Source organism: Syngnathus floridae, chromosome 6 (assembly GCF_059516105.1).
Source record: "Syngnathus floridae isolate MCC-2025c chromosome 6, RoL_Sflo_1.0, whole genome shotgun sequence".
Classification (NCBI taxonomy): domain Eukaryota; kingdom Metazoa; phylum Chordata; class Actinopteri; order Syngnathiformes; family Syngnathidae; genus Syngnathus; species Syngnathus floridae.
In genome coordinates this window covers 17383139-17410840 of record NC_142418.1, presented here as the reverse complement: position 1 = coordinate 17410840, position 27702 = coordinate 17383139, and the positions used below count along the sequence as shown (strand labels likewise).

Sequence of the window (27702 nt, the reverse complement as noted above, 5' to 3'; positions counted from 1 at the left end):
TTGTGTTTCCTTTTTAATCACTTCACTGGTTTCTTTTATATCAAACATGTCAGGTAAGGCACCTAAAATAATTTGATATAAAAGAAACCAGTGAAGTGAGAAAATGAATTTTTGTTGTAGGCATAGCTAGCTGGCTAGCATGTCGCCACTGCTAGCTAGCTATGGCTCCAGTTTGTAACCTCAAGTTCTACAGTATGAAGGCAAAAAAAAAATGTATGACTGAAATGCTGAAAACCAGTTCTACATAATTCACAACAGAATTTTCCGTCTTTGGTTTCAGCAATCTTCAAACATTCGTAAGAAATCTCTGAATTCACCTTCTGTCCTTGTCTTTCTACTGTACAAGTTGATCTAGGAGACAAGTAGTGGGCTCAAAGTAGGCCAATTACCAGTCACAAGGAATAAAGACATTAATGCAATGTGGCAGAAGCCAAGAAGAGCAGCGAAGGCAGGGTGTCTTCTATCAGCTAACATGAACTCAGAGGGGACACATAAACAATTACATAACTGCGCTCTTATGTTGTGGACCCACCCACTCTTTGTCATGTTAACTCATCCTTTCTGCCTGGAAATTTGGTTTCTCTTCATCCCAAACATTTCACGTACCTGTTTAACGAAAGATCAAATAAAATTCACTTAGCAATTTTAAATTTTAACCACAACATCAAATTTTTTTCGTAGCAATGCACAATGAGACAAATCAAAGACACTGCAGGAGGTTTGGCCAACAAGCACCCCCTTCCACTACTCAATGTCTCGATAAAATGTGAGCATGACAGAGGTCAGATTAAGATCCATATGCTGACCTTCTCTTTCGGCCACCTTCTTGCTCACACGGGCCTGATCATCAAGGCTATCGATAGGGGACTAATGAGCCTTAATGGTCCTATCCTGGCAGAGCGCTATCGCTCACGCTACGGCCCAGTGCTCACCGGGGCCACGTCGGGTTGAAGAATTGTTGACGGGGTTCTAACAATAAAACTTTTATTTTGCACTTTGGCTGTCATGTCTTTTGCCATTTCTCATTTTGAAGAATGTACAGACTCAAAGTATGATTTATATACGCATAAATGCCGAATGTCTTTGCATTTTCCGCACTATAAGGCGCACCTAAAAACCTCCAATTTTCTCAAAAGCCTTATAATCAGGTGCGCCTTATATATGGACCAATATTGAGCCACTACAGCAGGTGTGTCCAAAGTCCGGCCCGCGGGCCAAATGTATATATCTTATATATGGACAAAGTTTTAAAATTGGCCATTCATTGAAGGTGTGCCTTATAATCAGGTACGCCTTATAGTGCGGGAAATACGGTAAATTGGAACGGCTGTGTCGCTGTTAACAGAACTCAGTTGCCGTCCTTTGTTGCTTTCAAATGGCAGAAAATGAAGAAAAAAAACCGAGTGCCACTACATTTTCGCCGCAGTCGGTCATCTTTTGTCTTTCCTCCTCAATGTAATCATAAGCACATTCAGAGCCTTGTGCGAGCTTTTCTGCATCGTGTTACAAATGTGCAGGCTCACCAAGGCTTGCAAAGAGTGATTCAGCCATGAACTGTGAAAATGTCAGTCCCTATTAATAACACTTCTGCACAGAGGCTGCTACATCCAAACGTGTGCACTTGCTACTGTATATTTAGATGATGGTGAACATTATAGCGGGCTATTTATGTCGCGCAGTGCACTTTTGTGGTCCTCAGAATAAGGCTGCAGCCCATGGTTTAATAAGCCTCCCTCAGTCTGCCTCGGTTAGACTCAAAGGCGAGTAGCAGCCGCCTGCAGTGCGCAACAACAGCTCCAAATCTGATCCACTTGGACAAGTCAATGTGAGAGTGTAAAAAAATATGCCATCCGTTTCCATTTGACATGTCTAGCTTCAATATTTCAACGGGTTCCGTCAATGATTATTTATTTTCAAGGTCCTCTTGTTAAACAAATGAATTTCTATTACAATAGACAATCTCAGCTTTAATAATAAACATATTAATATGAAATCCATTTAAAACTAAACACCTTTACGACAAAAGACAAAAAAATTCAACCAAAACATAACATAAATCAGTAAGTCATAAGTCAATAAATAAAAAAATATATATAATAGAGTCATTTCTATTCAATTCCAAACACATCTAGTCTTCTCCAGTGAATTCCTTGAAACCATCTCAGTTCACTGCACGTCTGCTAGCACTACTTGGACTCATGCAGCTATTTATTTGCACACCCTGCCTGAGGCTTAATTACATTTGCACAGTTCAGAAGGTCCTCGGTTGTCGCCTTTGGACAGACCTCCCGAGCAGAATGTTGAAATATGACGCATCGAAAGATAATAAGCTTCTATTAGTGAGAGGACGATCTTGGTAATAAACAGAGAGCGTACAGTATGTAGGGGATGGGGGGGGGGGGGACTCAAAACAGAAGCTCAATGTTTCAACCTCGGGGCTGTTTGCAAGCATGTCTGCGACGGAAGCACACTCACATGGGCTCACACATGCACACTGAGCTCGCTCGCCCGCCCGTGTACCATACAGACGAGCATAAAGAGACAGAGAGGGAAGCACAGTTGACTTACTCACACCTGCAGTAGGATGCAATCTCCATAGCAACAAGACTTGGCAACAGTGTGCAGAGTTGATATTTGAGGTTGTGATCTTTAATACCCCCCCTTTTCTCTCCCGCAGTCTTTGGCAGAAATGTACCTTCCTCGTGGAACAATGACGTTGACTTCTGTTCTCGGGATTTGATTGTGTAGTATTGACACTGATCAATTTCTACCGGGGGGGAAGGGGGGCTTCGTTACAATTAGCATACAAGACCATTGCAAAATGATATTGATATTCGTTTATCTTAGTCCACATATTTGAATTTTTTTATGACTATTTTAATAAGAAAGTGATTTAAAAGTGGTCACTGAATGGCACCACTGTGTAAGATAAATGTTAGAGTAAAATGAACACTTTTGGTTTATTTTACAAACAACTGAAAACGTTACAAAATCTCAAAACAAATTTGCAGAAAATATAATCGGTCAAAATGATTTTTCCCACACCTGTATATTTCTCCGGGCTTTTTTCTATTTTTTTTTTTTTTTTTTAATGTACTGCGGTCAGACGGCAACCAGCCCTCTTAAGGCCGGGATAGGCTCCAGCTCACCCGTGACCCGATTAGAAATAAGAAAATGGATGGGTAGTTGTGATTGATCTTGCAGACATGGCCAGAAGATTTTTTTAAAAAACTCTAATAACCACATAAATGAGCTGCAGATAACTTGAAAGCTTTTCCAGGAGGTGCAAAAGTCTTTCTTTTAAACAACGACCTTGTATTTCTGCTGGCGTTCGTTTCCTCCATCCTTAAATATTCATCCGGCAGCCTGTTTGCGTTTTTGGAGAAATGCAGCCTCATCATGTACTAATAATGAGGCCCGTGGATACAAATCCCACAGCTGAGAGAGGACGGGTGGCTTGACTACGCCATCTAGCGGCGAGAGCTCGTCAATGACAACTTTAGGATATCCATCTATTTTTGACGTTCGTAGTGTATGACAGGTGAATCTATTCCAGCCAGCCAATCACAAGGCACAACAGCCAAAATATTCAAATGGATAAATCAAATTGCAAAATTGTATTAGCTATTTTTTTCTACACAATAATTACGTAAAATACATATTCTGCTTTACATTACTATTTAAAGGTTGCTGCTTAAATTGAATGGAATGACGTATTTTTCAATCCACAAGCATGCGTCTTTTGAACGCCTCTCCCCTGATTGGTCAGGGTGGATCACGTGACCGCCGCGCACCACTAACAACAGCAGTATCTGGCGTGTATGCTCAAAGCTCAGCTGTATTATTTCCCAACACGTTTCCCCTCTAATGGTGTTCCGCGTTAACGCGACGTTGTGGCGGCTTGCCGTTCGCACCCGCAAGTAAAACCTCTCGTGGTGCTTGTCGCTGCCTCGTCAACATGTCTACGCCGGTCAAGGATGAAAGCTCCAGTCAGCTCAATAAGTTCGAGAAACTGTCCTGGAGGCCCTCGAGTCGAGATTCAGGTGCGGAAACTAAACACAAAACCGGCACGGTTGTTTAAAACGTTTTTTTTTAAAAATATTTTATATCAACTGCTTTTTGGGGTAACGCGGTGCTTGTTTGTGTTGTAATTAACGTGTCGGTGTTTTTATGAATGCATCATGCACTCATGCTAAGGCTAGCTGCACGTAAAATGCAAATTTTCTAGACAGGCATCAATGCGCATGACGCAATATGAAAATGCATTTTTAATTCTTATACATTTGATTTGCTGAGCATGCAAATAGCATCAATTTGATAGAATATCGATGCAGTGTCGATATTATACAGCTAGTAGTAGCTGATTACGTGCATACATTTTTTGGGGTCATCCTGAAGCCGAATAACACCTAACTTACGCTAGGTCAGAGGTCACGAACTTGATTTGATCCTGCATGTTTTAGATCCAGATTTAAATGATCATTTTCACGCTTTTGCAGAGCGTGTTGATGCATTTAGTGGTTTCTCGATATTATGGTTAGCTGGTGTCCAATCTGGGGGTCTACCCCATTGCTCATGCCTAAAGCCAGCTCACCTGTAACCCTAAAGGACAAGAACTGAAGGATTTGATTGTACAGGCTTCAAGATGAGGGCACGCTGGCTCCAGGCTCGACGACTTTTATCCCCCGCTTTCCCCAACCTGCGCATCCCCAACAGATTTCTCAGAGAAGGTAATGCATCGATTGTCCCGACCTGCTCGGACCGCGAAGGAGATCCAACTTTTGTTAACGTTCCCAGGACCCTGGGTGCCGTCGGCTCGTAGCGGACACCGCTGTGTCGCAGACAGCACTCACCTGTACGTGTTTGGAGGCTACAACCCGGACTTTGAGGAAGCGGGTGGGGCGGAAAATGAAGACTTTCCTCTCTTCAGGGAGTTGTGGAGGTTTCATTTCGCCACCGCCACCTGGCACCGCGTTCAAACGGAGGGTTACGTCCCCACGGAGCTCGCTTCCATGTCAGGTAAGGGCTGTTAAGAGAAAAATATTGTGAGAGGGCTGGTGTTTTGTATCATTTGACCATTTTCGAAGTGGATCAGAAGAAGTAAAAATGCTTAGCTTGATTTTATGGCTATGTGTAGCTGTCTTCCATGGGAACAACCTGCTGGTGTTTGGCGGTACGGGCATTCCATTTGGCGAAAACAACGGAAACGACGTCCACGTTTGTAACGTTAAGTACAAACAATGGAACCTGTTAGGCTGCAAAGGGACCAAGCCCAACAAGATCTACGGCCAGGTAACTTACAGCACAGCCTTGTTTTTTCAGTAGATGGTCAGAAACATGCTGTGTTGCTCCTTTGCAGGCGATGGTCATCATAAACGGTTGCTTATACGTTTTTGGAGGGACGACGGGCTACCTTTACAGCACCGATCTGCACAGGCTGGACCTGACGACCAAAGAGTGGAGCCATCTCAAGCCCAACAATGTGCCCACAGATCTACCTGAGGAAAGGTGAGATGAGAGCATGTGAGTTGATCTGAGTTGCATCATCACGGTGTTATTGGATGATGTCATAGGTACAGACACGAGCTAGCTCATGATGGACAAAGGATATACATTCTAGGAGGCGGGACTTCCTGGTCATCGTATCGCCTGGACAAAGTAAGCCGTACTTTCAATTAATTGAAATTATTTTGTTCCAAATTGTTTAAAAAAACTTTTTCCAGATTCATGCATATAACCTGGAGACCAATTACTGGGAGGAAATAGCCACCAAAGCCCATGAAAAAATAGGTCAGTGCCGAAATGCTTTGAATATTATTTTTCCAATTATTTTCATTGTTTGATTGGATATTGATGACAGGATATCCCGCTGCCCGACGCTGTCACAGTTGCGTGCAGGTCCAACACGGTGAGTTCTTCTTTCCCCATCTATGTATGTACCTTCTGCTACTTTTACAACGACCTCGTTCTTCCTCACAGAGGTGTTCATTTGCGGCGGCTACGACGGTCAGTTGATCATGGCCGACCTGTGGAAGCTCCACCTTGGCACTTTTCAGTGGACCAAGTTGCCTGCCGTCATGCCGGAGCCTGCCTACTTCCACTGCGCCGCCGTCACGCCTGTGAGTAGTAACGTCAAGGCTGTAATGAGAAGAAGAAAAAATTTACACTGATTTGATTTCTTCTTCAGGCGGGTTGCATGTACGTCCACGGCGGCGTGGTGAACATGTCTGGGAATCGACGTACGGCCTCGTTGTACAAAGTGTGGCTGGTGGTACCCAGTCTGCTGGAGCTGGCCTGGGAGAAGCTACTGAAGACGGTTCCTCACTTAGCTCAGCTGTCCACCTTGCAGCTGCTCAGCCTTGGACTGCCACACACGCTCATCCAACGGCTCAAGTAGGTAGACATCTCATCATCGGAGGAGCCGCTCCGTGATGGGACAGAGGTGAGTGTTGCATGGTGAACCGTCGTTAAAAAAAATATAAACGACTGACTGTGGTTGTGAAAATGGCCTTCTGGAGTTCAGTCTGATCTATTTCCTCAAACATTTCGGGAATGTGTTTTATTTTAGACATCTGTGTTGAGATTAACTGTACGGACTCTAATTTAATTTGGTCAACTGTGATTTTTATGGCCTCGGTAACTGGTTTGCATTTTTGTGTCAAAGTGTTCCAATCCATTGTATATTGTTCATATTTTTGTTTTGGAGCAACAGAATGCAATAGCGTGGAACTGTTGGACAAAAGCAGGAAGTGTAATGTTCAGATGTGATTATTTTAATGGATTTTTTTTTATGTTATCACTGTGAATTCTAGTGCCTCCCCCTAGTGGTTTTTTTTTATTTTACACTTGCAGTCTTGTTTTTTTCCTCCATCTGGTGCCTTTTGAATGCTCAGATTCCTCTTTATGATTGACGGTGCTGGTTGCGTGCAGGTTACACTAAGCCACTAAATTGTTTTAAATCAACGTGCTGCTGTTTACTCCTCTGTTGTTGTGTTTGCTTGTTTTTATAACTAAATGTTTCCCGAAACGTGTCATAAAGAACATTATTTTATTATTCATGATTTTTTTTTTAAACTGTAAAAAGGTACTGTTTTGAAAAGCACAGTTTTAACCTCGGGACACATTCAGCACTGTAATGGAAATTTAATTTTTCCGCATTGTCACTTTCCGCCATTTGTTAAAGTCAGTCTGCTGCAGTGTTCAAAGTAGGCCTTGCTTGTGTTGGAGATGTTTCTATTTGTGACGCTTGTGATCTCTCCTGCATGTTGGCATGCCATATTTGATTCTGTAAATTTCTCTAATTCTTGTTGTGCAATAAAAGTCAGGCAGACCGTTTTTTTCCAAATATTTGTATGGAGGAGTTATATTGCCACAATTTCACACTGTCATTTTTTCGTATTAAAATATCACATACTATTTTGACACACTGAGGTAAAAAAAAAAAAGTGCACATTGTTCTATTATTTATCTCAAACAAAAATACAAGATAGAACATTTGGCTCTTTTACAGGTACATCTTAATAAATGAAAATATCATGGACAAGTTTTCCAATGATTCGTAAATGTTTTAAATTTTGAGTTGAACTACTGAAATAAACTTGACTATTTTTTTCATTTATTTAGATGCACCTGGAGTAACAGTCACAAGAAAGGATAGAACCTTCCTAATATTCATGAATATACTTAATTCTAAACATCAATATGAAATATTTGGGAAAAGTCCTATCGGGATCAAGTTTTAAAACATGGAGTGGTATTGGTGACTATTAAACTCTTTGGGCTTTATAATTTACTTGTGCAAACACTCCACACGAGTTATAATGTTAGCATCAATGCTAATGTCGAAGCACTTTGGTGTAAAATTTCAGGATGAACCTAAAGCTCACCAAAACGTCACAATTGAATAAATAGTTCAAATAAATTAATCTGTATATTAAAAGTATTTTAGCCCAATTTTTGTGAGTAGTGTCGTGAATAGGTCCTCCAAGTCAGCAGCCTGCTGGTGATGGAGCAAAGTAATAGAGAGCCAATAGGATCAGATAGACAACTACCAGAGCTGTACCTGCATTTTAAAAACACAGAAGGTAGAAAAAAAAGGGGGAAATATTTTATTTTTGAATGCAATAGCAGATATTCCCTGAAATTGGTTAATTTTTTTTTTTTTTTATATTTGAGGATTCATTTACCCTACAATATACTGCAATTCATTGATTTATTGTAAATAATACATCTTACATCAAAACTTTACAATGTTAATTTTTTTGATAATGTTTTGTAATTATGCTGTCAATTTCCAGGCTAAATAAAAATTAAATAAAAGACACAAATATTTGTAAATAATTACCTTTATTATAAATTGGACAACTAAGACTAAATTCAACTGATATGTTAGTAAAATAAACTATTTTATAGATGGGTTAATATCAATTGAATTATTTAAATGACACAATGAAAACATTGAAGACAATTCTCTATTTAGTTAAAAAATTGATTATTTTTGTACACGCAGTTATCACTTACCTTGAAAATAATCCGACTTGCCATCCATGAAGATGTAGTTGACCAGAATCACGCTGAAGATACTGGTCCAGAGGTGCAAGTCGCTGAACAAGAGCACAAAGCCCACATCCTGACAAAACAGCAATGGCGGCGTTAATTGAAAAATCAACTTGTCTGAATGCTGCACAGAAAAATGAGAAGACCTTACGTAAAAGGTATTGAACAAGACGAGGATCGGAATCTGAAGCATGCAGACCTGCACAGCGATACAACTTCCTACCTCTAAACTGAAGGGAAAAAAATAGGATTTATTGTAAAGAGCAAAAGTCACATTTGAAATTTATTTGTGTTCATGAGGGTACCTGAGACTTATGTTATTTTGAAGTGCAAACTGGATACCATTGACGAGCTCAGGGATCTCGGGAACCATGGCGAGAATTGTTACTCCGATAAAATACTGGAGAAGGAAAACAATAAAAACACATTAAGCCCAAGACAAATATTTTCTTACTAATTAAGTCGATAACTCCTTTGTTAAAATAGGCGAGTTAGTTTTTCAAAATCCACGGCTGATGACAGGAATTAAAAACAAAACGAATTATAGCCAGAACATTTGGCTGTTTTACAATATAAAAAAGTTACCCAAAAAAAATTGTTTGACCATTTAAAAAAAACTCAAATATCGCCCAAGTGAGTACTTATGCCATATGTCCCAACCTGGGAGATTGTAGGCTGATTAAGGATGGGCTGGATATGTTCCGTGGCCAGGTCGGCGCAAGCCGACGTGAACACGGTGGCCAGGATGAGGATGAGTAGAGACCTCCATCGGGACCAGTGCACTACCGGACCACCGTGCTGCTGGTGACCGCTTTCTGGTTCCAAAAGACCTTGACAATTAGCATCAATTAGCATCATGAGGGGAATATAATCCTACCCTGTCTGTCTCCAACATGGATCTCGTAGATGTGGGAGTGTGTCTTGAGCGTGAATATTAATCCGATGATGTAAGCCACGGGCAAGAGGGCCGACACAGTATACACCAGGGGCCTAGAAAACAAAAATAAGTCAACTTGTGCATCCACCTGTGACAGAGGCTCAGATTTCCCGAAGCGAATTGCAAAAAATCAAATCTGTCATGCTTATTAAGAGGAACTCAAATGTCTTACTGAACATGGTGATGAAACAGGGTCCCGTTGTTCTGTTAAATAGAAAGAAAGAAATGTTCTGCACCAATTTGTCCGTTATATGTCCGAGTGAGGGCTCTCACCACATCATAGTGACAGTTGCGGCAGATGAACGGGCCGCTGATGTTGCTCGTGGTGTTGCTTGATGTGGAATTAGTGCACGAGTCGCACACAAAGTTCCCGTAAGCCTTGGAGAACAATGTCGGGGCGAAGACGCCTGCGGACATGATGGTGGTGGATTAAATCAGGTAAGTTTGCACTGATGAGAAATTTACAACTTACCTCCAACGGAAATGAAGAGCAGTGCAGAGCTGACTCCTGTGCAGCGGCTGTTAAATCTTTGCTCGCGATGTCTCAACCCGCCGATAATCATACAGATACCCTGGAGGCGGAGCAAATTGTTGCATTGCTCCAAGAACGTGTGTGTGCGCAAAATGTGACGCCTCACAGGGATGAAGAGGATGCAACCGAGAAGCGTGCCGGTCAGCGCGGCCTTCACGACCTCCTGCAGGCACGGGTTGGCTGCCCGGTGACCTCTCAGCAAAGCCGTAATGTAAAAAGTCAACTCGGTGATGGAGCCGAAGGTCGCGTTGACGACGGCGCCAACTGCGAAGTTACTCTGGGCCGAGATGCTGTGGGATGGTTCCAAAACCAGTGAGAAAGATTTTTTTTATGTGATGTTATCAAGCTCACCTGGCGATGCCCATGCCGATGTAGTACGACAAGGGTATGATGGAGACGGTTGCTATGGCAAACTTAATGTCAGAGCTGGTGTACTGATTTTCTCTATCTAGGTAGCCGATTATCAAAGCAATTATGACAAGAGGGAGGAGGTCTGGGAGGCGGGTCAAAGGGAATAACTGGTCTTAATTTAAAACATGGCAAATGTGATTTCAGTCCAAATTGAATCAACTGATGCATGAAAGGATACTGACAGCAAATACATTGATGCCATCAACAGTATACTTGTAGTAGTACCAGTTTGCGGCGTGGTAGACACACAGCAGCGTCCGGCTTTTGAAACCTTCACGCTGAAGAACAATAACAAAATAATGTTATCTGTGTTGTAGTTACCCCCCCATAAAAAAAATCAGTTCCCTTACCTTGCTCTGCAAACTAGCTGACACACACACATCCTCCGGAGGCAAGAGAAGGATGACGACAAAAGTGCGTGCGTTCATCTTGGCAACAGGAATGGTGAAGACCAAGATCCAGGAGAGGAGGCAAATCAGAGAGTGGAGAATTACCAGCGGAGGATATCCCAGTAACAACCACACGTACGTGGAGAACCGACACTAAAGGGGAAAAGGCATATTAAATATTTTTGGACATTATATTTCACGACATGATCAAATGTTACCCAGTAGCCAGAATGCGCTGGTCGCTCGGTTGCTTCCTCTGGTGGCACGGGACTCTCGGCGGGTGACGGCAGCAGCACAGGCGAGTCGTCCTCTCTCCAGTCCACGGTGCAATCGCAATCAGACATTTGCTCACGTCTGCCTGGATGGCCAATCTAGAATATTAATCAAGCGCTCACAATCAGAAGATTGAAGATATCACTTGCCAAGAATGCAAAAAAAGATGATATAAAACACATATGTAAATATAATAGATAGCTATGGCCAGGTGTAATATCCAATAAATTAAATTAAAAAAATAATACCTGGTGAACTAACTTTCCAAATGGCCACAAGAAGTAACAGGACAGCTTCCAGCAGAGCTGTCCTGAAGAGGTAGAAAAGAGAGAGCGATAAAAAACTGTTCATTAAATTCCAGCTGTTATGTTGCGCATTAAACTAGTCTATCGCGAGTTGGTCTGAAACAAAATCCCGTGTGCTAAACCTACCATAGGGTGCAGCGATGACGGTGAGGAACATCAGTAAGCCCACCAGCAGGTACACCAGGGAGAGCCACCAACCAAATAGAAACACATACAGCACATTTCCACATGTGATGAGATGGCCTGGCAAAAAGGGCAAAAAATAATATCAGTAAAATAAATTGTCTGATTAAATGTCACGTTTGAAAACATTTTAAAATAGGCAAAAAAACATTTTTTAAAAAACTTTTGAGTCCAAGCTCATGAAAATTTATAATGGAATATTAAGAAAGGACTTAAGAAAGTGTCAGCACTCTATTTTTGGTTGTATTGAACCAGACTGAAGTGTACCTGGACCAGTATGTGGCTTGACGACGTTGAGTTCTGAGTAGAGCTCTTTCACCACTTCAGATCGGTCTTCAAATGGACGCTCGGTCACGTGGCTCTTCCATTTTCTAAAGCCAAACTGAAACACATTCGGACATATATGGGTACTTACAAAAAAAAAAAAGGCAACCGGAGGAAAATAATAAGTCATACTCTGTAGTTGTTGACCAGCTTGTTGGCTTCTACTTCGTTCTCGGCTCTGATGGTTCTTAAGCTTTGAATCTCCTCCCAGCTGTCATCGTGGGGCTGATGGCTTGGATCTTGAGGAAAAGAAATGTTTTGTTAAGTCAAATTGTAATGAGAACAAACGTAAACGTGGCTACTACTCACGAGAATGTGCTGACGGGTATTTTCTTGCGCACTGGGCAGGAGATGCGGGTTGGTGTGTGGCCACTGAGTGATATTGTGAACCTCTGACAGTTGTCTGGTCATCTTCTTGTTCCGGTGGAGGATCTGCAATCCAGTAAAGACAATTAATTCAATTTCTAGAGCGTGTTTTCTCAGGAGAGCTACACCAACTGACTTTGGGGCAAGAGGTGTGGGACAACTGAGACTCGAGTACTCCGATACCAAGTACCCGATGCCACTAGTGCTAATATGAATAACATTTCCATTAAACCGATGACAGATTATTTTAAAGGCTTTTGTCTATTCTGATGAAAGGCAGAACAGTCACTCTATGAAAACTTTAAGCTAAAAATAAATAAAAAAGCACAAACCCCATAAAGCAAAAAGCATGACTTGGCTATTTAATGGCACTGTCACGCGAGAAAACCACTTGCTGTTAGCCAATCTTCGTGACTTCTCGCTTTCCATGGTTCTGTAATAACTTCCCATTCACTCACTTCCCACTTTTGTGTCTCGTCTGCTGCAAGAGGTTTTTCGATTTTCATCATTTTACAGGAAACTTACTGTGATGCACACGCATGAGGCAAAGGAGCTGTCACTCCAATTCTAAGTCGTCAATACATTTCTAAGCCATTCGCTGAGCCTCGCGAGAATAATAAAAACTTGCTTTCGGCCATGACTGAAGCCCTTTGTAGCTCACCTTGAGAGTCTTCAGCCGGCTTCTTCCTCCTGCGACTATTCGCGTCTGAACCCGGCGAAGACATCTTTGGCTGCCGTGCAAAGCGACCGGAGGTACCCGAGTCGACCAGCTCCAGCAGTACTAAGGCAAGCGGATTGACGTCCGGGGAGTTAGCGAGTGGCATTGTGGGAAATGTAGGCAATCGATCGATCTCTCTTCTTAAAGGGAAAGCGCCTTAATAGGAGGCAGGATGGGCAAAAAAGTGTTTCTTTTGACCATTTTGTATTTATAGTTAAAATTTTAAAGCATAATAATATCCATCATATAATTATATGTCTATATATAATATACAGATAGAGAAATGAGATAGAGGGCTAGCTAGCTAGCTAGCTAAATAGCTTGATAGTCGTACTTTATTTAACTCCTCTCTGTAAAGTATTGAGTACCTATAGTGATGCCAACCTTGGCATAATTACAGCTTAAATCTTAAAAAAGTATATTACATTGCAAATGGTGGAAATGTGTACTCCAAGTAAGCGATTAACATGCCCCCCTGTTCTGCTAAACCTTGAACTGCTTGAAGCTTGCCGGTGTAAGATAAACATTACACTCTATTTGTTTGCTGTATTGTGTTCCAAATAAATATTTGGTGTCAAATACAACTTGAGGTCACAAAGGCCTTGTGAAAAGTTTGAGTGACCCAAAGTGTCAAGCTGAGCTTTCACCACAGGAGATACACGTCAAAAGTTAACACTGCGTCGGAAGAGATTGGTGAATTTTTTTTTTCGATCAGGAGAGGTGGTACTTTAAAGACATCCTGTTTTTCCAAATATAAATACGGTGGGAGGCATAGAGTGTATGGCGCACTTGGGAATTGTCTGGATCAGACTTCAGTGAAGCCATGATCATACGCTGGAGCGCCATCTCATTTGTGGGACTGCTATGGTGCTTCACTTGGACAAAGGTTGGAGCTTGGTTGCCACCTGGACTGGAAGAGAGTCAACCAGAACTGCCTCAGATTCACCCTTACGATCCGCGAAAAACACCTAATCGAAGTCCATCTCCGAGGCCTTCATCCCCTCAACCATCTCAGCAAGGACCACCTTCTTCCTCAGGCGATGTACGTCCACCTTATGTGGCTGCAGAGGCAAGTTATCCTTTTTTAAACTCCGAAAGACCAAATGTTCTTCCATGGCCATTTTTCAAACCTCCAGAATCGCAAAATCCTCCACCACCTTCTGAAGGCCAGCCAGATCCACCAGGATCTGGTTCGTATGTCTATTTCAGACCCCCCAATCAGCCGACGCCACCAATTTCAAGACATTCTTCATCTGTGGACTCTTCATTGGAGAAGCCTCCTGGCCTGGTCCTTGGGCCCGGTCCTTGGCTTAGTCCTCGTTACCCTGTCGCATACAACCCAGTGGTTCCTGGTTTATCACAGTTGTATCCTCCAGGGCTACAGCCACCAACGAATCACCGACTGCCCGTTATTTACTACGATTCCCCGTCACCTTTTCAGGGACCCAGTAATCCATCAAACCCCAAACCTGTGGATCAGCTACCAAACCATCCTTCCTCTTCTGGACCATCTGTGACCCAAGGTTCTGAGTCACCTGATAGTTCTTCGTTACCCCCAAAACCTGATAATCCTCCATCTCGTGAACTGCCTGGGCTTCAACTTCCCCAGCAATCCGGTAATCCTCCACCTGACCGATCACCGAAGCCTTCATCTTCTTTACCTGATTATCCTCCAATGTACCAAATGCCTAGGAGCCTAAATGATCGAACTTCAGAACCACAAAGTGTGCTACCTCGTGGATTTTATGATCGATATTTTCCGCACATATCTCAACCAGAGCCTCCTGGAAAAGAGATACCAGTCCCTCTCCAACCTGGTGTGAGAGACCCTAACTTCCAGAACTGTGACGTGCCAACGGGCCAAAGAATCCCATGTGGAGGCTTTGGTATTACTGCCACTCCTTGTAAAACCAATGGCTGCTGCTTCGATGGCCGCAATTGCTACTACCCAAAGTACCTTATTATAAAACCACAGCCTCCTGAAACACTATTCCCTGTTCAACCTGGTGTGAGAGACCCTAACTTCGAGAATTGTGACGTGCCAACAGTCCAAAGGATCCCATGTGGAGGTTTTGGTATTACTGCCACTTCTTGTGAAACCATTAGCTGCTGCTTCGATGGCCGCAATTGCTACTACCCAAAGTACCATATTATAAAACCACAGCCTCCTGAAACACTATTCCCTGTTCAACCTGGTGTGAGAGACCCTAACTTCGAGAACTGTGACGTGCCAACAGTCCAAAGGATCCCATGTGGAGGTTTTGGTATTACTGCCACTTCTTGTAAAACCAATGGCTGCTGCTTCGATGGCCGCAATTGCTACTACCCAAAGTACCATATTATAAAACCACAGCCTCCTGAAACACTATTCCCTGTTCAACCTGGTGTGAGAGACCCTAACTTCGAGAACTGTGACGTGCCAACAGTCCAAAGGATCCCATGTGGAGGCTTTGGTATTACTGCCACTTCTTGTAGAACCATTAGCTGCTGCTTCGATGGCCGCAATTGCTACTACCCAAAGTACCATATTACAAAACCAAAAATCATCCCTGACCCGATACCTGACCCCAATGCCAAGACTTGTGATGTGCCAAAATTTCAAAGAATTCCATGTGGCGTCTCTGATATATCTCCCTATGGGTGCGAAGCCATTAGCTGCTGCTACGATGGGCGGGATTGCTACTATGGGAAAAGTGGTATGTAATCCATTTTTTTCTTCTTTGTTTTTTTCTCCAGTACAGTATATTGATCCATACACGACTAGAAACTGTAGACTTGTAAATCTCAGTGACGTTCAAAAGAGATAAAAATGTTGTGCTATCTTCTTAAGATCTTCCCAATTAGCTTGAGTGACCACTAAAAAAAATCACTACTGGTGAATACCATTTACTTTCCCATTTGTCATCTCAAAACCAATCACGATGTCTTGTTCTTCTAGTGACCATCCAGTGCACCAAAGATGCTCAGTTCATTTTGGTTGTGGCCAGAGACGCCACTCTACCCAATCTAGACATTGGGTCTATTTCAATGTTGGGAGATGGTCCTGAATGCACACAGATTGACTCCAATTCTGCTTTTTCCATCTACCAGTTCCCAGTGAGTGCCTGCGGTACCCTCGTTGCGGTAAGACATTTGTTTTTCACAACCCACACAAAACCAAACAGGGCTTGTGTGTCTATATACATATCTATATTTTTCTATTTTATTTTTTCACAATGTCTTTTTCAGGAGGTGGCTGGTAAAATCATCTATGAGAATAGGATGACCTCCTCGTATGAAGTTGGATTGGGGCCACGAGGTGCCATTACCAGGGACAGCAGCTTTGAGTAAGGCGTTATCTTAAAATATTTACAGATATCTGGTATTGGGAGTAAAATTTAGGATGAAACTAAAATGTAATGTTAGTTTTAATAATGAATTGGAACATCCCACATTTTTGATGGTGAAATATTTTTGTACTTTTGCACAGCTTGTTGTTCTCTAACAAGGATCTGAATTCACCCAAAAAGTTTTAAACCATAAATAATCCTATTCTGTGTAAATTTATTTTTTCCTCTTTACATTCTTGTTAGACAAAACCTAACCCTTACCCGAAATTCAGAACTCAGATCAAGTCAACCTATTTTAGTGTGTCACCAAAAGTCCAATATCCCAACCATTTTGTTAAACCCTTTTGCTCTCTAACATCCCCCTTTCTTTTTTTCCAGTTTACTCTTCCAGTGTCGATACAGCAGCACCAGTTTGGTGGAGAGTATGATTGCAGAAATGCTACCATTGCGGAGTTCTCCTTTCTCAGTCGCTGCTTTGGGTCCCATCAACGTGCGGCTGAAGTTGGGTAATGGACAATGTTTCACGCAGGATTGCAATGAAGGTACGTGCACCAACGTCTGGTACCCTCGTTTGGAAACAAAATGTCATGAGTATGTCTCTTGCAGTGGATGTGGCCTACAACTCTTTCTATACGGAGTTTGACTACCCTGTGAATAAAATCTTGAGGGACAACGTGTATGTGGAGGTTCAACTTATGGACAGGACTGATCCCAATCTTGTCCTGAACCTTGGGCGCTGTTGGACCACCACCACTGCCAATCCGCATAGCCACCCTCAGTGGGACATTATCGTCAACGGGTAACAGCCAAAACGATTTACAGGCTTCTTAATCTGACTTTTCAATTGAATTTTTTTCTGACTCAAGGTTCATAAAAGACGCACTGATGAAATTAAGAAAAGGAATTAAAGCTAGCAAAATTGTTTATAATACATCGTCAAGAACTACATGGCAACCGATGATTTATTTATTTGTTCGCCTAAAAAGTCTAAATGTGTAATATTTCAATATCTTGTTCAACAATTGGAAACTTTAATTGTATGCAACTGAAATGTTTTCATAGGTAGCTTCCTTAAATTTTAAATATGATTAGCCTTTTTTAGGAGAGGGGCGGGGGATCAAATGATGCTCGTAATGTCAACGAAAACATTGGAGGCTTTGTTAGAGCTACAGTTTTTCTAATAATGCAAAATATTCAATGTTTATGTAAAATGAATATACATAATTAAAATGACTCATTATATTAAATAAATCAATAAAGCAATCAATCAATCAATAAATAGATAAAACCATACTGCATTATATTGGATAAATTTTCAAATGTAAAATATTTCTTCCTGCAGGTGTCCAAACATTGACGATCGCTACATAGCTACCCCGGTTGCTGTCTTCCCTGGCGACGGTGTGATCTTCCCGGGTCACCACAGGCGCTTTATATTCAAAATGTTAACCTTTGTTGACCCCTACTCACTACAACCCCGGAGTGAACAGGTAATGCACAATCCACATAAAAAAAAATTGCATTATCATGACTGGATGTTTGTTCTAATCCATTTTTCTTTCCCAGGTGTACATTCACTGTAGCACATCTGTGTGCAACACGGCTTCCGGCCAATCCTGTGAGCCTCGATGTTACAGGACGAGTAAGCAATTTCTTTACGAGATGCAAAACGTCTTAAGGTTATTTATGATTCTCAATATTTGAATTTCTGTCTGTCTGTTCAGAGAGAGATGTGTCATCTGTGAGCCAGACGAAGGAGGAAACAAGGACTGTGGTTTCTGCTGGACCTCTGATTATGGTCAAACCCTGGACAGCACATAGAAGATATGGCAATTTGCTAGAACCTTCTGAAAAAATTGCATCGTCTCGTGATTAGTGGCACGGGACGACCAGTCGAGTTTAAAATTGTGATATCTGGGGGAGAAAAAAAAAAACTATTTAACAAGGTTTGTCGATTCTCCAAATAACTGTCTTGAATTGGAACTAGACAGTATCATTAAATTTTGATTTCTAACTTCAACCAAACAATACTGACACTTTTGAAAGTGTTTATTATGACCCGATATTCTAAACAATTTAATGTCACAGAAGAAAGACGCTTTTGTTTTTTTTCCCTACATTGTGTCTCTGGTAATCATTTCCTGTAACCATAATGTTCAACACAGGACCGATGCACACGCCGATTTTTAAACGAGGTGAGTTCGATGAACAGCTCAAAGGATTTTAATAAGGCCAAAAGAAACATCTGTGATAGTTTCATTAGCAGATTAAAAGAAATCCAGTGTTTCGCATCTTTACTTTGCCAAGGAACCAATTTTACAGGATAAAATATTATTACCAAACAAAAGTATTACTGCAATAATTAATTAACACATTGTGATGGCACCATGTAGATACACAGATTTATCGTACCTTCTTCCGATTAATGGAAGCCCATTTAATTGTTTGGCCTGACACTAGCATAGAAAAATGAACAAAACTGTATCTGTAATTAATTCATAATAATTTGAGTGAAATTGGGTCATTCTTTTGGGGAATCACGTAATAATAATAATGTAAGTTAATAAGCTGCAATAAAGGATTTGTAGAAAACTGACTTTGTTGTTGTATTGGCGACTGCATAATAATATTTATGATGTAAAAAACACTTAATGCACAAATAAGGTTCAGCATTTGTCAGTGATTTCACATTTGGATATTCTTAATTTCACACTATGCCACTTATATAATTTCTTTGGTCAATTTTCCTCTTGCCAAAAGTAAGCTGGGATTAGTTTCACCTCACCTATGACACAAATAGGGACAAAAACACAAAATGGATGTCTGGAAAGGGAACAAAATTATGATTATGCTTTGGTTTTGCATAACATGCACTCAAAATGAATGCAGAGGCTTTCACTCAATGTGATCTCATGAGGTCATAAAGAAATACTTATGTAAAGGTACTTGAACACTTATTGTGTGTAGTGATTCAAAAATGATTCATTTTGTATAAACAATGCACCTCCATTTTTAGCAACAGGTAGAACATTTAAATGCTCTACCACTAGAGGGCAGAAGGCACGATTAACTTCTGTCCAGATTTCACATTATGTGAAAACATTTGTACCTAAACTGAAAGAAGATTATTACATTGTAAATATACACTTTTGTGACATTTTTGGTAAGACATGAACATTTTCAAATGTAAAATATGTGCCTTAGCTCAACAAAAACTGTATGATCAGAACAACATGGAATCCTCCGTGCCCCTGCAGGAGTGACAAACCCCCGCAGTGATATCAATATGCTGCACTAATGGTAAAACAATAAATATTTAATATAAATAAATATTGTTGGAAATACCTCAATTACCTCCTGCTCAAATCTTGTGAGAACAGACACACAGATTGTATAGCTCACATTTATTTCTGCACAGCCCCCCCCCTCCCACACACACTCACCCCGTCCCCCCTATCTGCTGGCTCCTTTCTGTCCAGTGGAGTTGGATGGTCATTTTGAAGCCAACAAGTCACGGTGACCAGCTGCTCAATGTCCATGGTCACCCCCGATGAGAACACTCGTACCCTTGGCAAGGCTTTTGGCTAGCCACCTGCCTGATAACTTTCATAGCAGCTCTAAAACGGGTTCCTTTTAAATAGATGTATTTACAAATTCGTATGAATCAAATTTTATATTCACTATGGGTATATACATTTTACACTTGTCATAAAGTTTAATTTTTTCCTTAAACAAAATGTCAACTTGTTTAATAATTAACTGATGCACCATTGAGGTCAATAGATTTAGAAAAGATTCAAACTGAAATAGAAAAGATTGAAACTGTATAAAAAAATCTCCAAACAAGTGAATCTTGGAATTAATTTAAGACTATTGGTCAATCTAATTTTCAAAACATATTTTGATAGAAGCTTGCGTATATTGGTTCAAGCGGAAGATCGATACCACCGATGCTGCGGTTGGCAACAAACGTGGTTCACAAAGACCTTTGAAAAGGTTTTTGTGACATCAATACTGCTCGTAACGTCATGTCACAATGCCACTCATCACCTTGCAAGACCTTGACGAGCTTCCAAAAAAGCTTCTAAAACAGCCCAGTTAAAAAAAACACCAAACAAGAAAAAAAATCGGATTACATAAAAAGAGCCCTTAACCCTTTGAGTGGCCATTGACAAAAACAGCCTCAATTTGAGGAGGTGTGGTTGTGAAAAGTCATCGGTTCTAGTTCCGTATAAATGCATCAGCTCACATAGGCGGGCCACTTGGGGACAGTCCAGGTCCAACCAGAGTGAAACCATGGCAGACCACAGGGGTGTTAGCTTCTTAGTGGCATTAATGCTGCTGGTATGCTTTACAAGGACCGGAGTAAAGGCATGGTATCTTTATACAAGACCTCCGTATTCAGTGGGTCCCGTGTATTTTAGTGATGACCTCGTTCCAAACAAACCGTTGGATCCTACGCATCCGGTGTTATCTAGTCCTCCTCTCATCGTTCCTCCTCTAGGCCAGAATGCTGTTAAAAATCCTGGATGGACAAATACTGGTCAAAATCCTGGAGGGCAGAATCCTATGACAAATCCTGGAGGCCAGATTCCTGTTAGGCCTGTTTCCCCGGGACAGAATCCTGTTCAAATTCCTGGAGGCCAGGATCCTTTCAAGCCGGTTTCCCCGGGACAGAATCCTGTTCAAATTCCTGGAGGCCAGGATCCTTTCAAGCCTGTTTCCCCGGGACAGAATCCTGTTCAAATTCCTGGAGGCCAGACTTCTGTCAACCCTATTCCCCCGGGACCGAATCCTGTTACTTTTGGAGGCCAGATTCCTGTCAACCCTGTTTCCCCAGGACGGAATCCTGTTGAAATTCCTGAACGCCAGATTCCTGTCAACCCTGTTCCCCCAGGACGGAATCCTAGTCGAATTCCTGGAAGCCAGATCCATGTTAGGCCTGTTTCTCCGGGACAGCAACCTGTTCAAATTCCTGGAGGGCAGAATCCAGGTACATATCCTGGAGAGCAGATGCCTGGAAACAAACCTTACACTCGGGAGTATCAACAAGGGCAGAATCCAGGTATGTATCCTGGAGGGCAGATGCCAGTAAACAAACCTCCCAATTGGGAGTCTCAACAAGGGCAGGATCCAGGTATGTATCCTGGAGGGCAGATGCCTGAAAACAAACCTCACAATTGGGAGTCTCAACAAGGGCAGAATCCAGGTATGTATCCTGGAGGGCAGATGCCTGTAAACAAACCTCACAATTGGGAGTCTCAACAAGGGCAGAACCCTGTTTCAAATCCTGTTGGACCCAATCCTCCCAAAATTCTTACAGACCAAGGTCCTGTTAGAAATGATTGGATTTATATACCAGGGCAGACTCCTGGTCAAAATCCTTCATGGCAGATTCCTGGTCAAAATCCTTTCAGGCTGATTCCTGGTCAAAATCCTTCAGGGCAGATTCCTGGTCAAAATCCTCCATGGCAGATTCCTGGTCAAAATCCTATCAGGCTGATTCCTGGTCAAAATCCTTCAGGGCAGATTCCTGGTCAAAATCCTCCATGGCAGATTCCTGGTCAAAATCCTTCAGGGCAGAATCCTGGTCAAAATCCTTCAGGGCAGATTCCTGGTCGAAATCCTTCAGGGCAGATTCCTGGTCAAAATCCTCCATGGCAGATTCCTGGTCAAAATCCTTCAGGGCAGAATCCTGGTCAAAATCCTTCAGGGCAGATTCCTGGTCGAAATCCTTCTGGGCAGATTCCTGGTCAAAATCCTTCAGGGCAGAATCCTGGTCAAAATCCTTCAGGGCAGATTCCTGGTCGAAATCCTTCAGGGCAGATTCCTGGTCGAAATCCTTCTGGGCAGATTCCTGGTCAAAATCCTTCAGGGCAGAATCCTGGTCAAAATCCTTCAGGGCAGATTCCTGGTCGAAATCCTTCTGGGCAGATTCCTGGTCAAAATCCTTCAGGGCAGATTCCTGGTCAAAATCCTTCAGGGGGAAATCCTGTTAATCCTTATCCTTTCCCAATTTATTACCCTGCAAAGGGTGTTTTCATTTATGACCAACAAACGAAGAACCCCCCGAACCCCGAACCCCAGAAGCCCACACCTGTCAATATCTGCGATGTGTATCCTAATACTCGAGTCCCATGCGGAAGTTCAGATATCTCTGCGACAGATTGTGAAGCTCTTAACTGCTGCTATAACGAAGGCACGTGCTACTTTGGGAAGATGGGTGAGTTTCTGAGGATCTTACGATCAAGCTAACTTATTTGTCCTCTGTATAAATGCAATGAAAAATCCGTGATGTATCTCATCGCTTTTGTGTCCTCGTAGTGACTGTCCAATGCACCAAGGATGGTCAGTTTATTGTGGTCGTGGCCAGACATGCCACTTTACCCAACATCGACCTTGAAACCATCTCAATGTTGGGAGATGGTCCTAGCTGCACCAGTACTGACTCAAATTCTGCCTTTGCCATCTACCAGTTTCCCGTGACCACTTGTGGCACTGTTGTGGCTGTAAGATCCGAATTTTCAAACGACAAAAAAATAATACTCAAGTCCAGGTTTATATTTGCTGAGAAACATCTTCTTGCAGGAGGAGCCTGGTCAGATAATCTATGAGAATAGGATGACCTCATCATATGAAGTGGGAATGGGACCTATGGGTGCCATAACCAGGGACAGTAGCTATGAGTAAGCAATTACGATTCCTGTCAAACGAAATCCTCGAAGGATTAACCTGGTGTAATTGTTCTTTTCAGTTTACTCTTCCAGTGTCGATACACTACGACTTCAATCGAGACTACGTCTTCTATTGTAACTACGGTTGTGGAAGTTCTACAATTAGAGTTGCCTCCTATATCAGTGTCTGCTACGGGTCCCATCAACGTGCATCTGAGGTTGGGTAAAGCAAAATGCATAGTCAAGGGTTGTAATGAAGGTATGTGCATGTACCACCCGCACCTTGCTTTGTCTGGAGATAGAATCTCACGAGTATGTCTCTTTGTACCCGCAGAGGACGTGGCCTACAACTCGTACTATACGGAGTCGGACTATCCTGTGACCAGAATCTTGAGGGATCCTGTGTATGTGGAGGTTCATCTCATGGAAAGGACTGACCCCAACATTGTCCTTAACCTTGGGCGCTGTTGGACCACCACTCATGCAAATCCTCACAGCATGCCTCAGTGGGACCTTATCATTGATGGGTAAAAATATTTTATTGTAGACAGTTGACTGCCTGACTATGGTTGAGGGATTTTAGTGAACACAAAGACCTTGTTAATTCTCTGTTCTTTCTCCAGGTGTCCTAACAGGGACGATCGCTACAGTTCCACTCTGGTTCCAGTTGGTTCCAACTCTGGTGTGGACTTCCCAAGTCATTACAGGCGTTTCGTTTTCCAAATGTTTACCTTTGTGGACCCTAACTCACTAGAGCCACAAAAGGAACAAGTAAGTACAGCCAACAAAAATTCTTGGAATTGTTGACAGAGCTTTAAAGGGTTTTGACCGTGTCACAGTGACAGTGACCAGGCTCTCTTCAAACACAGCGAAAGACACACACCGTTATTTTGTACTGCAACAGTTGGCAGTGAATGGCACTTATCAATCTGCACCGATCTCGTTTTCTAGGTGTACATTCACTGCAGTACATCGATCTGCAACGCTGCATCTGGCTTCCCTTGTGAGCCAAATTGCTTCACTCGAAAAAGTAAGGGATTTCTCTCTATGTATTTATAATTTGGAATGTAGCACTTTAGCTAACCGTACTTTTTATTTTTATAAAAGGGAGAAACGTGAAAAATATGGGCAAGAAGATGACAGAATCAAGGATTGTGGTCTCCGCTGGACCTGTGCAGGTGGTTGGCCCCAAAGAGTAAACAGCTCAGTTGCATACGTTGACATTTCATTCAAATAGCATATTGGTAGCAAGTTAGCTGACTTAGATATATCTTGAAAGTCTACGGTAAGGCGAATGCCTCGTACCTTGGAATGAGTGAAATGGATTCCGCAAATGCTTGTAAGCAAACAATATTAAAAAGTGCTTTTATGTGCTATGAATACTTATATTTTGTGTCCCACAATACTTTTTGTAAATATATCGAACGGTTGTAATTGAGCTGACTTGACTCGTCTCTCTTTTATAACAAAAGTGTCAAGAGAACAAACCATGAACACAAAGCATTTTTTTCTCATGTTAAGATAATATCTGTATCTAAGATAAAATAAAAGCTTGCAATATTTCTTCTGCATCTCACACTCACACAATACTTCACAATTTATTGTATTATTTACAATTTCTTTATTCAAAGGTAGTCAGAAGAGTTTTACTAACATGACAGTTAACACTTTACAGATAATTGCCATCAAAATAAAAAAAAAATGCATTCACGTCTCATGAGTAAACATGAACGACGACCCTGAAAGCCAAACTTGAGACGCTGGTACATTTGAGTTCAGTGTTGGTTTGACATTCAAATGTTGATTTTAAATCTGATTTCAGCTCTTCAGATATATTTGTGGATCTTTTTAGGGGGGGGGTGGAGTGAATTTAGATTCCTCACCAAAAGTTGGGGGTGAATAAAACACCTTGATGACTTTTCAGGTGTGGTTTACGTTCTCGTAAGATTTGAACGCACACATCAACACATTTTACACAACTTGCTGAGCACGGACAAGAAGCTGGTCAGATTAAATTCTTCTAAAGTTTAGTGGCCCTGAAAAGTTGTCAGAATGTTCTTTTTGATTTGGAGTGCATGACTTAATATAAGTAAAAAAATTGAACAAAAAAAAGGTGATGTTCAATTATTATAGATTCGTATTCCTGGCTGATTGTCTTGCTGGTGATACTCAAGTGCATTTAGGGCTTGGCTTGTGAAGCCCGCAGTGAAAACAGTCCTGAGGCTTGTAATCAAAAATCAGACACGGACATTTTATTGGACCACTTGACGCACAGGTGAGAAGGGAAATGTTCCTCACGGAAAAAATAAGCGCAGTCTCTTATTTGGAGTTTCTGAACACGTCATTATCTTGACCAGTATGCGAATATAAACAGCAAAGAACACATTCACATCGATTGTTTGAGTCCCGTGTTATCGCCTCCTGCTGCGACCCGGCAAGCGAACTCACCCCGGCGGTGTGCTTTTAATTTCCCTCTCCTCAGTCGGACTTGTCCTTCTTTTTGCCTCCTCCGATCGGAACTTTGCTGACCACGGCGGAACCGACGGCCGTCACGCCACCAGCAACGGCGGACACTCCTCCTTTGACTAAGCCCACGCCGGCGGCAGGCGCGGCGGCCACCGTGCTGGCAGCCGTCTTGGTGAGATCCAGGCTTTTTCCTCCTATCCAGGACAAGGTGCCCACGGTAGCTCCTAAAGCCCCCTTGGTGGCGCCATACATGCCCCCCGCCACCCTGCCCAGAATGCCCGTCTGAGTCGGTGGGTGTTCTTTGAGGGGGTCTGGTGGATAAACGCGACATGTCACTGAAATGCAGCTGTGAGGCCAAGAAAGATCTTCTCTGCTCTCTTCTGACCCACAACTCCAAATCGAATATTTGTTCGATGGATTGAAATTACAGCTTGTTTATTTCATAGAATTTTTTGAGGCGTCAAATCCAAGTTCAGAAAGTAAAAACCCCCGCCATAATTTGGTTTTAGCAAAAGGTGCTTCCACTCAACAGAGCTGGCATGTCAATAAGTGTTTTTACTTTGGTCTACATTTCATTATATTCATGTTCCTTTATTTTATTTTTAACCACTCTTGTAACAAAAAGGGAAAAAAAAGAAGTGCATTTTCATTCATTTTTGGTTGGAAACAGGATCACAGAAACAATTAAGTTATAGCTTATTTGGTTTTTGGCAGTCTGGATGCCATTTGGCCCCATAGTCAGTGTTGGTACTTCAATAAAAATCTGATTTGTGGAAGGACATTCAAAAATTGCTGTTAGTCATCTCAAGTAAGACGTACCATGCAGTTAGAACATGATTTTTCAAGTTCATTCGAAATGTATCCCAACTGAATTCAGAATTATATAGCCCAGCAGTATATAGTCTTCATTCACTGACCTGAATCTCCTGACTCATCGAGGTTAGCAGGTGCGCCCTCAAGCACCTGCTCGGCTTCACTCATCTCTGTGGGGCAATAATGGAGATAATTATAAACATATCAATAAAAATAGATATACAGCATTATATCAAGGAGCAAACAGTCACAAGAATAGACCACAAACTTGGAAATCATGCTTATACGAAACATCCGGGACAACTAACTATTCTGAGGATTGATTTGTTTCGTTCTACCGATTAATTCTAAACAACCGTGCAGAATAACACTAATGAGGACAAAAAACAAAGGCGTGGATTTAAAAATAGATGTCAATGACTTGGAATGCTTCATCAAAATGTTTTCAAAGTACTGGACGCATAAATAAAGAGTTTTTTTCGGGTGTTGGTTGCTGCTCATCCCAAAAACAAGGTAGACCTGTTCACTGCAAATATAAATGCCAGCAGGACTCCTAAATTGCAACGAGGTGTGGAATCGCGGCAGGCGGCCCATTTAATGAAAAACAACATTGCTGGCAATAAAGCAGCCAGGACACGCCGTTACATGTTGACATATGTCGGGCGGCTACGTGGCAGCGAGGATTAAAGACGATTATTGGGGGCAGCATCGCAAGCTAGCAAAGCGGCTAAAACCCACGAGAGCTAACTTTGGTTAACTTTACGCTAACTGAAACAGAGACCGCCTGCAATGGCCGAATTCGTGTTTATAAAGAACATAAACGCGACATTTTCAATTTAATTTGACAGTTTTATATCGCTGTAGGAAATCCATGTTTCTTTCGCCTTCTCTCGAATATTCTAGGTCACACAGACAAACACGTCACTTCTCTCCTGGTGAACCACATCCCCTCACTATCAACTTGAGTAAAAACTCATGGAATATATAAATATATCTTTTTTTTCCTCCATTGTTCATACTACAAATTTCTTTCAAGTTTTAGCGTGCTTTAAACAAACTGACGGTTTGAAGAGCAGCGGCTGTTATTGATGACATCTTGTAATGAACTCCAATAAGTTGACAATATGGCAACTTACCTTCTTTTTTTACACGCTTTAACACAAAGGGTCGAGTCCGAATATTGTGTTAAAATAACAAATTAGGCGTAAATGGGTGTGATTGTCGACGGAAAAACTGGCCTGTGCCAGTAGGTTGTTTTTTTTCTAGGGAATAAGATTATGCTCCGCCCCCTTATTTGCGAGTGTGCGTGCGTATTTTTCTTTTATCGCTCGCGTACATTCGTCATACGATTTAGTTCTATTAAAAAAAAACTCAAACCACGTGAAAATTTGATACCGTTTGATATTAATATTATATTTCTCAAATT

The 27702-nt window shown here is 41.8% G+C and overlaps 5 protein-coding genes across 7 annotated transcripts; 3 read left to right on the top strand and 2 right to left on the bottom strand.

The window, feature by feature from the left end:
- Window positions 1-3781: 3781 nt before the first annotated feature.
- LOC148397002 (kelch domain-containing protein 10-like) lies at window positions 3782-7345 on the top strand. Of its 3 annotated transcripts, XM_088378972.1 has the most exons (11): window positions 3782-4043; window positions 4638-4730; window positions 4798-4855; window positions 4931-5019; window positions 5138-5292; window positions 5360-5508; window positions 5574-5658; window positions 5724-5790; window positions 5861-5908; window positions 5980-6119; window positions 6188-7345. In XM_088378972.1, exons 1-11 carry the CDS (start codon window positions 3959-3961, stop codon window positions 6395-6397), a joined length of 1179 nt encoding a protein of 392 aa, XP_088235098.1. In that variant the 5' UTR covers window positions 3782-3958; the 3' UTR covers window positions 6398-7345. The 3 variants fall into 3 exon arrangements, with proteins under 3 accessions (XP_088235098.1, XP_088235099.1, XP_088235097.1); XM_088378973.1 differs by having other exon boundaries at window positions 4609-4730; window positions 4798-5019; XM_088378971.1 differs by having other exon boundaries at window positions 3783-4043; window positions 4798-5019.
- Window positions 7346-7450: 105 nt separating this feature from the next.
- Window positions 7451-13267, bottom strand: LOC148397001 (uncharacterized). Its single transcript, XM_088378969.1, has 20 exons — window positions 12938-13267; window positions 12220-12342; window positions 12043-12149; window positions 11854-11968; window positions 11530-11646; window positions 11347-11408; window positions 11044-11196; window positions 10787-10978; window positions 10615-10714; window positions 10377-10518; window positions 10132-10315; window positions 9966-10065; window positions 9767-9900; window positions 9666-9697; window positions 9434-9546; window positions 9217-9371; window positions 8862-8956; window positions 8708-8786; window positions 8521-8629; window positions 7451-8062 (listed from the first exon to the last, which is right to left on the bottom strand). Exons 1-20 carry the CDS (start codon window positions 13098-13100, stop codon window positions 7989-7991), a joined length of 2349 nt encoding a protein of 782 aa, XP_088235095.1. The 5' UTR covers window positions 13101-13267; the 3' UTR covers window positions 7451-7988.
- Window positions 13268-13614: 347 nt separating this feature from the next.
- LOC148397000 (uncharacterized) lies at window positions 13615-18919 on the top strand. The gene is made up of 8 exons (XM_088378967.1): window positions 13615-15690; window positions 15933-16117; window positions 16223-16320; window positions 16702-16865; window positions 16930-17122; window positions 17666-17813; window positions 17890-17965; window positions 18048-18919. Exons 1-8 carry the CDS (start codon window positions 13818-13820, stop codon window positions 18197-18199), a joined length of 2889 nt encoding a protein of 962 aa, XP_088235093.1. The 5' UTR covers window positions 13615-13817; the 3' UTR covers window positions 18200-18919.
- Window positions 18920-20546: 1627 nt separating this feature from the next.
- LOC148396999 (uncharacterized) lies at window positions 20547-24435 on the top strand. Its single transcript, XM_088378966.1, has 8 exons — window positions 20547-22546; window positions 22648-22832; window positions 22912-23009; window positions 23078-23256; window positions 23332-23524; window positions 23621-23768; window positions 23949-24027; window positions 24105-24435. The coding sequence occupies exons 1-8, from the start codon at window positions 20620-20622 to the stop codon at window positions 24194-24196; spliced, it is 2901 nt and encodes a 966-aa protein (XP_088235092.1). The 5' UTR covers window positions 20547-20619; the 3' UTR covers window positions 24197-24435.
- Window positions 24436-25227: 792 nt separating this feature from the next.
- Window positions 25228-27576, bottom strand: tmem263 (transmembrane protein 263). Its single transcript, XM_088378979.1, has 3 exons — window positions 27413-27576; window positions 26381-26446; window positions 25228-25774 (listed from the first exon to the last, which is right to left on the bottom strand). Exons 2-3 carry the CDS (start codon window positions 26442-26444, stop codon window positions 25476-25478), a joined length of 363 nt encoding a protein of 120 aa, XP_088235105.1. The 5' UTR covers window positions 26445-26446; window positions 27413-27576; the 3' UTR covers window positions 25228-25475.
- Between the last annotated feature and the right edge of the window lie 126 nt (window positions 27577-27702).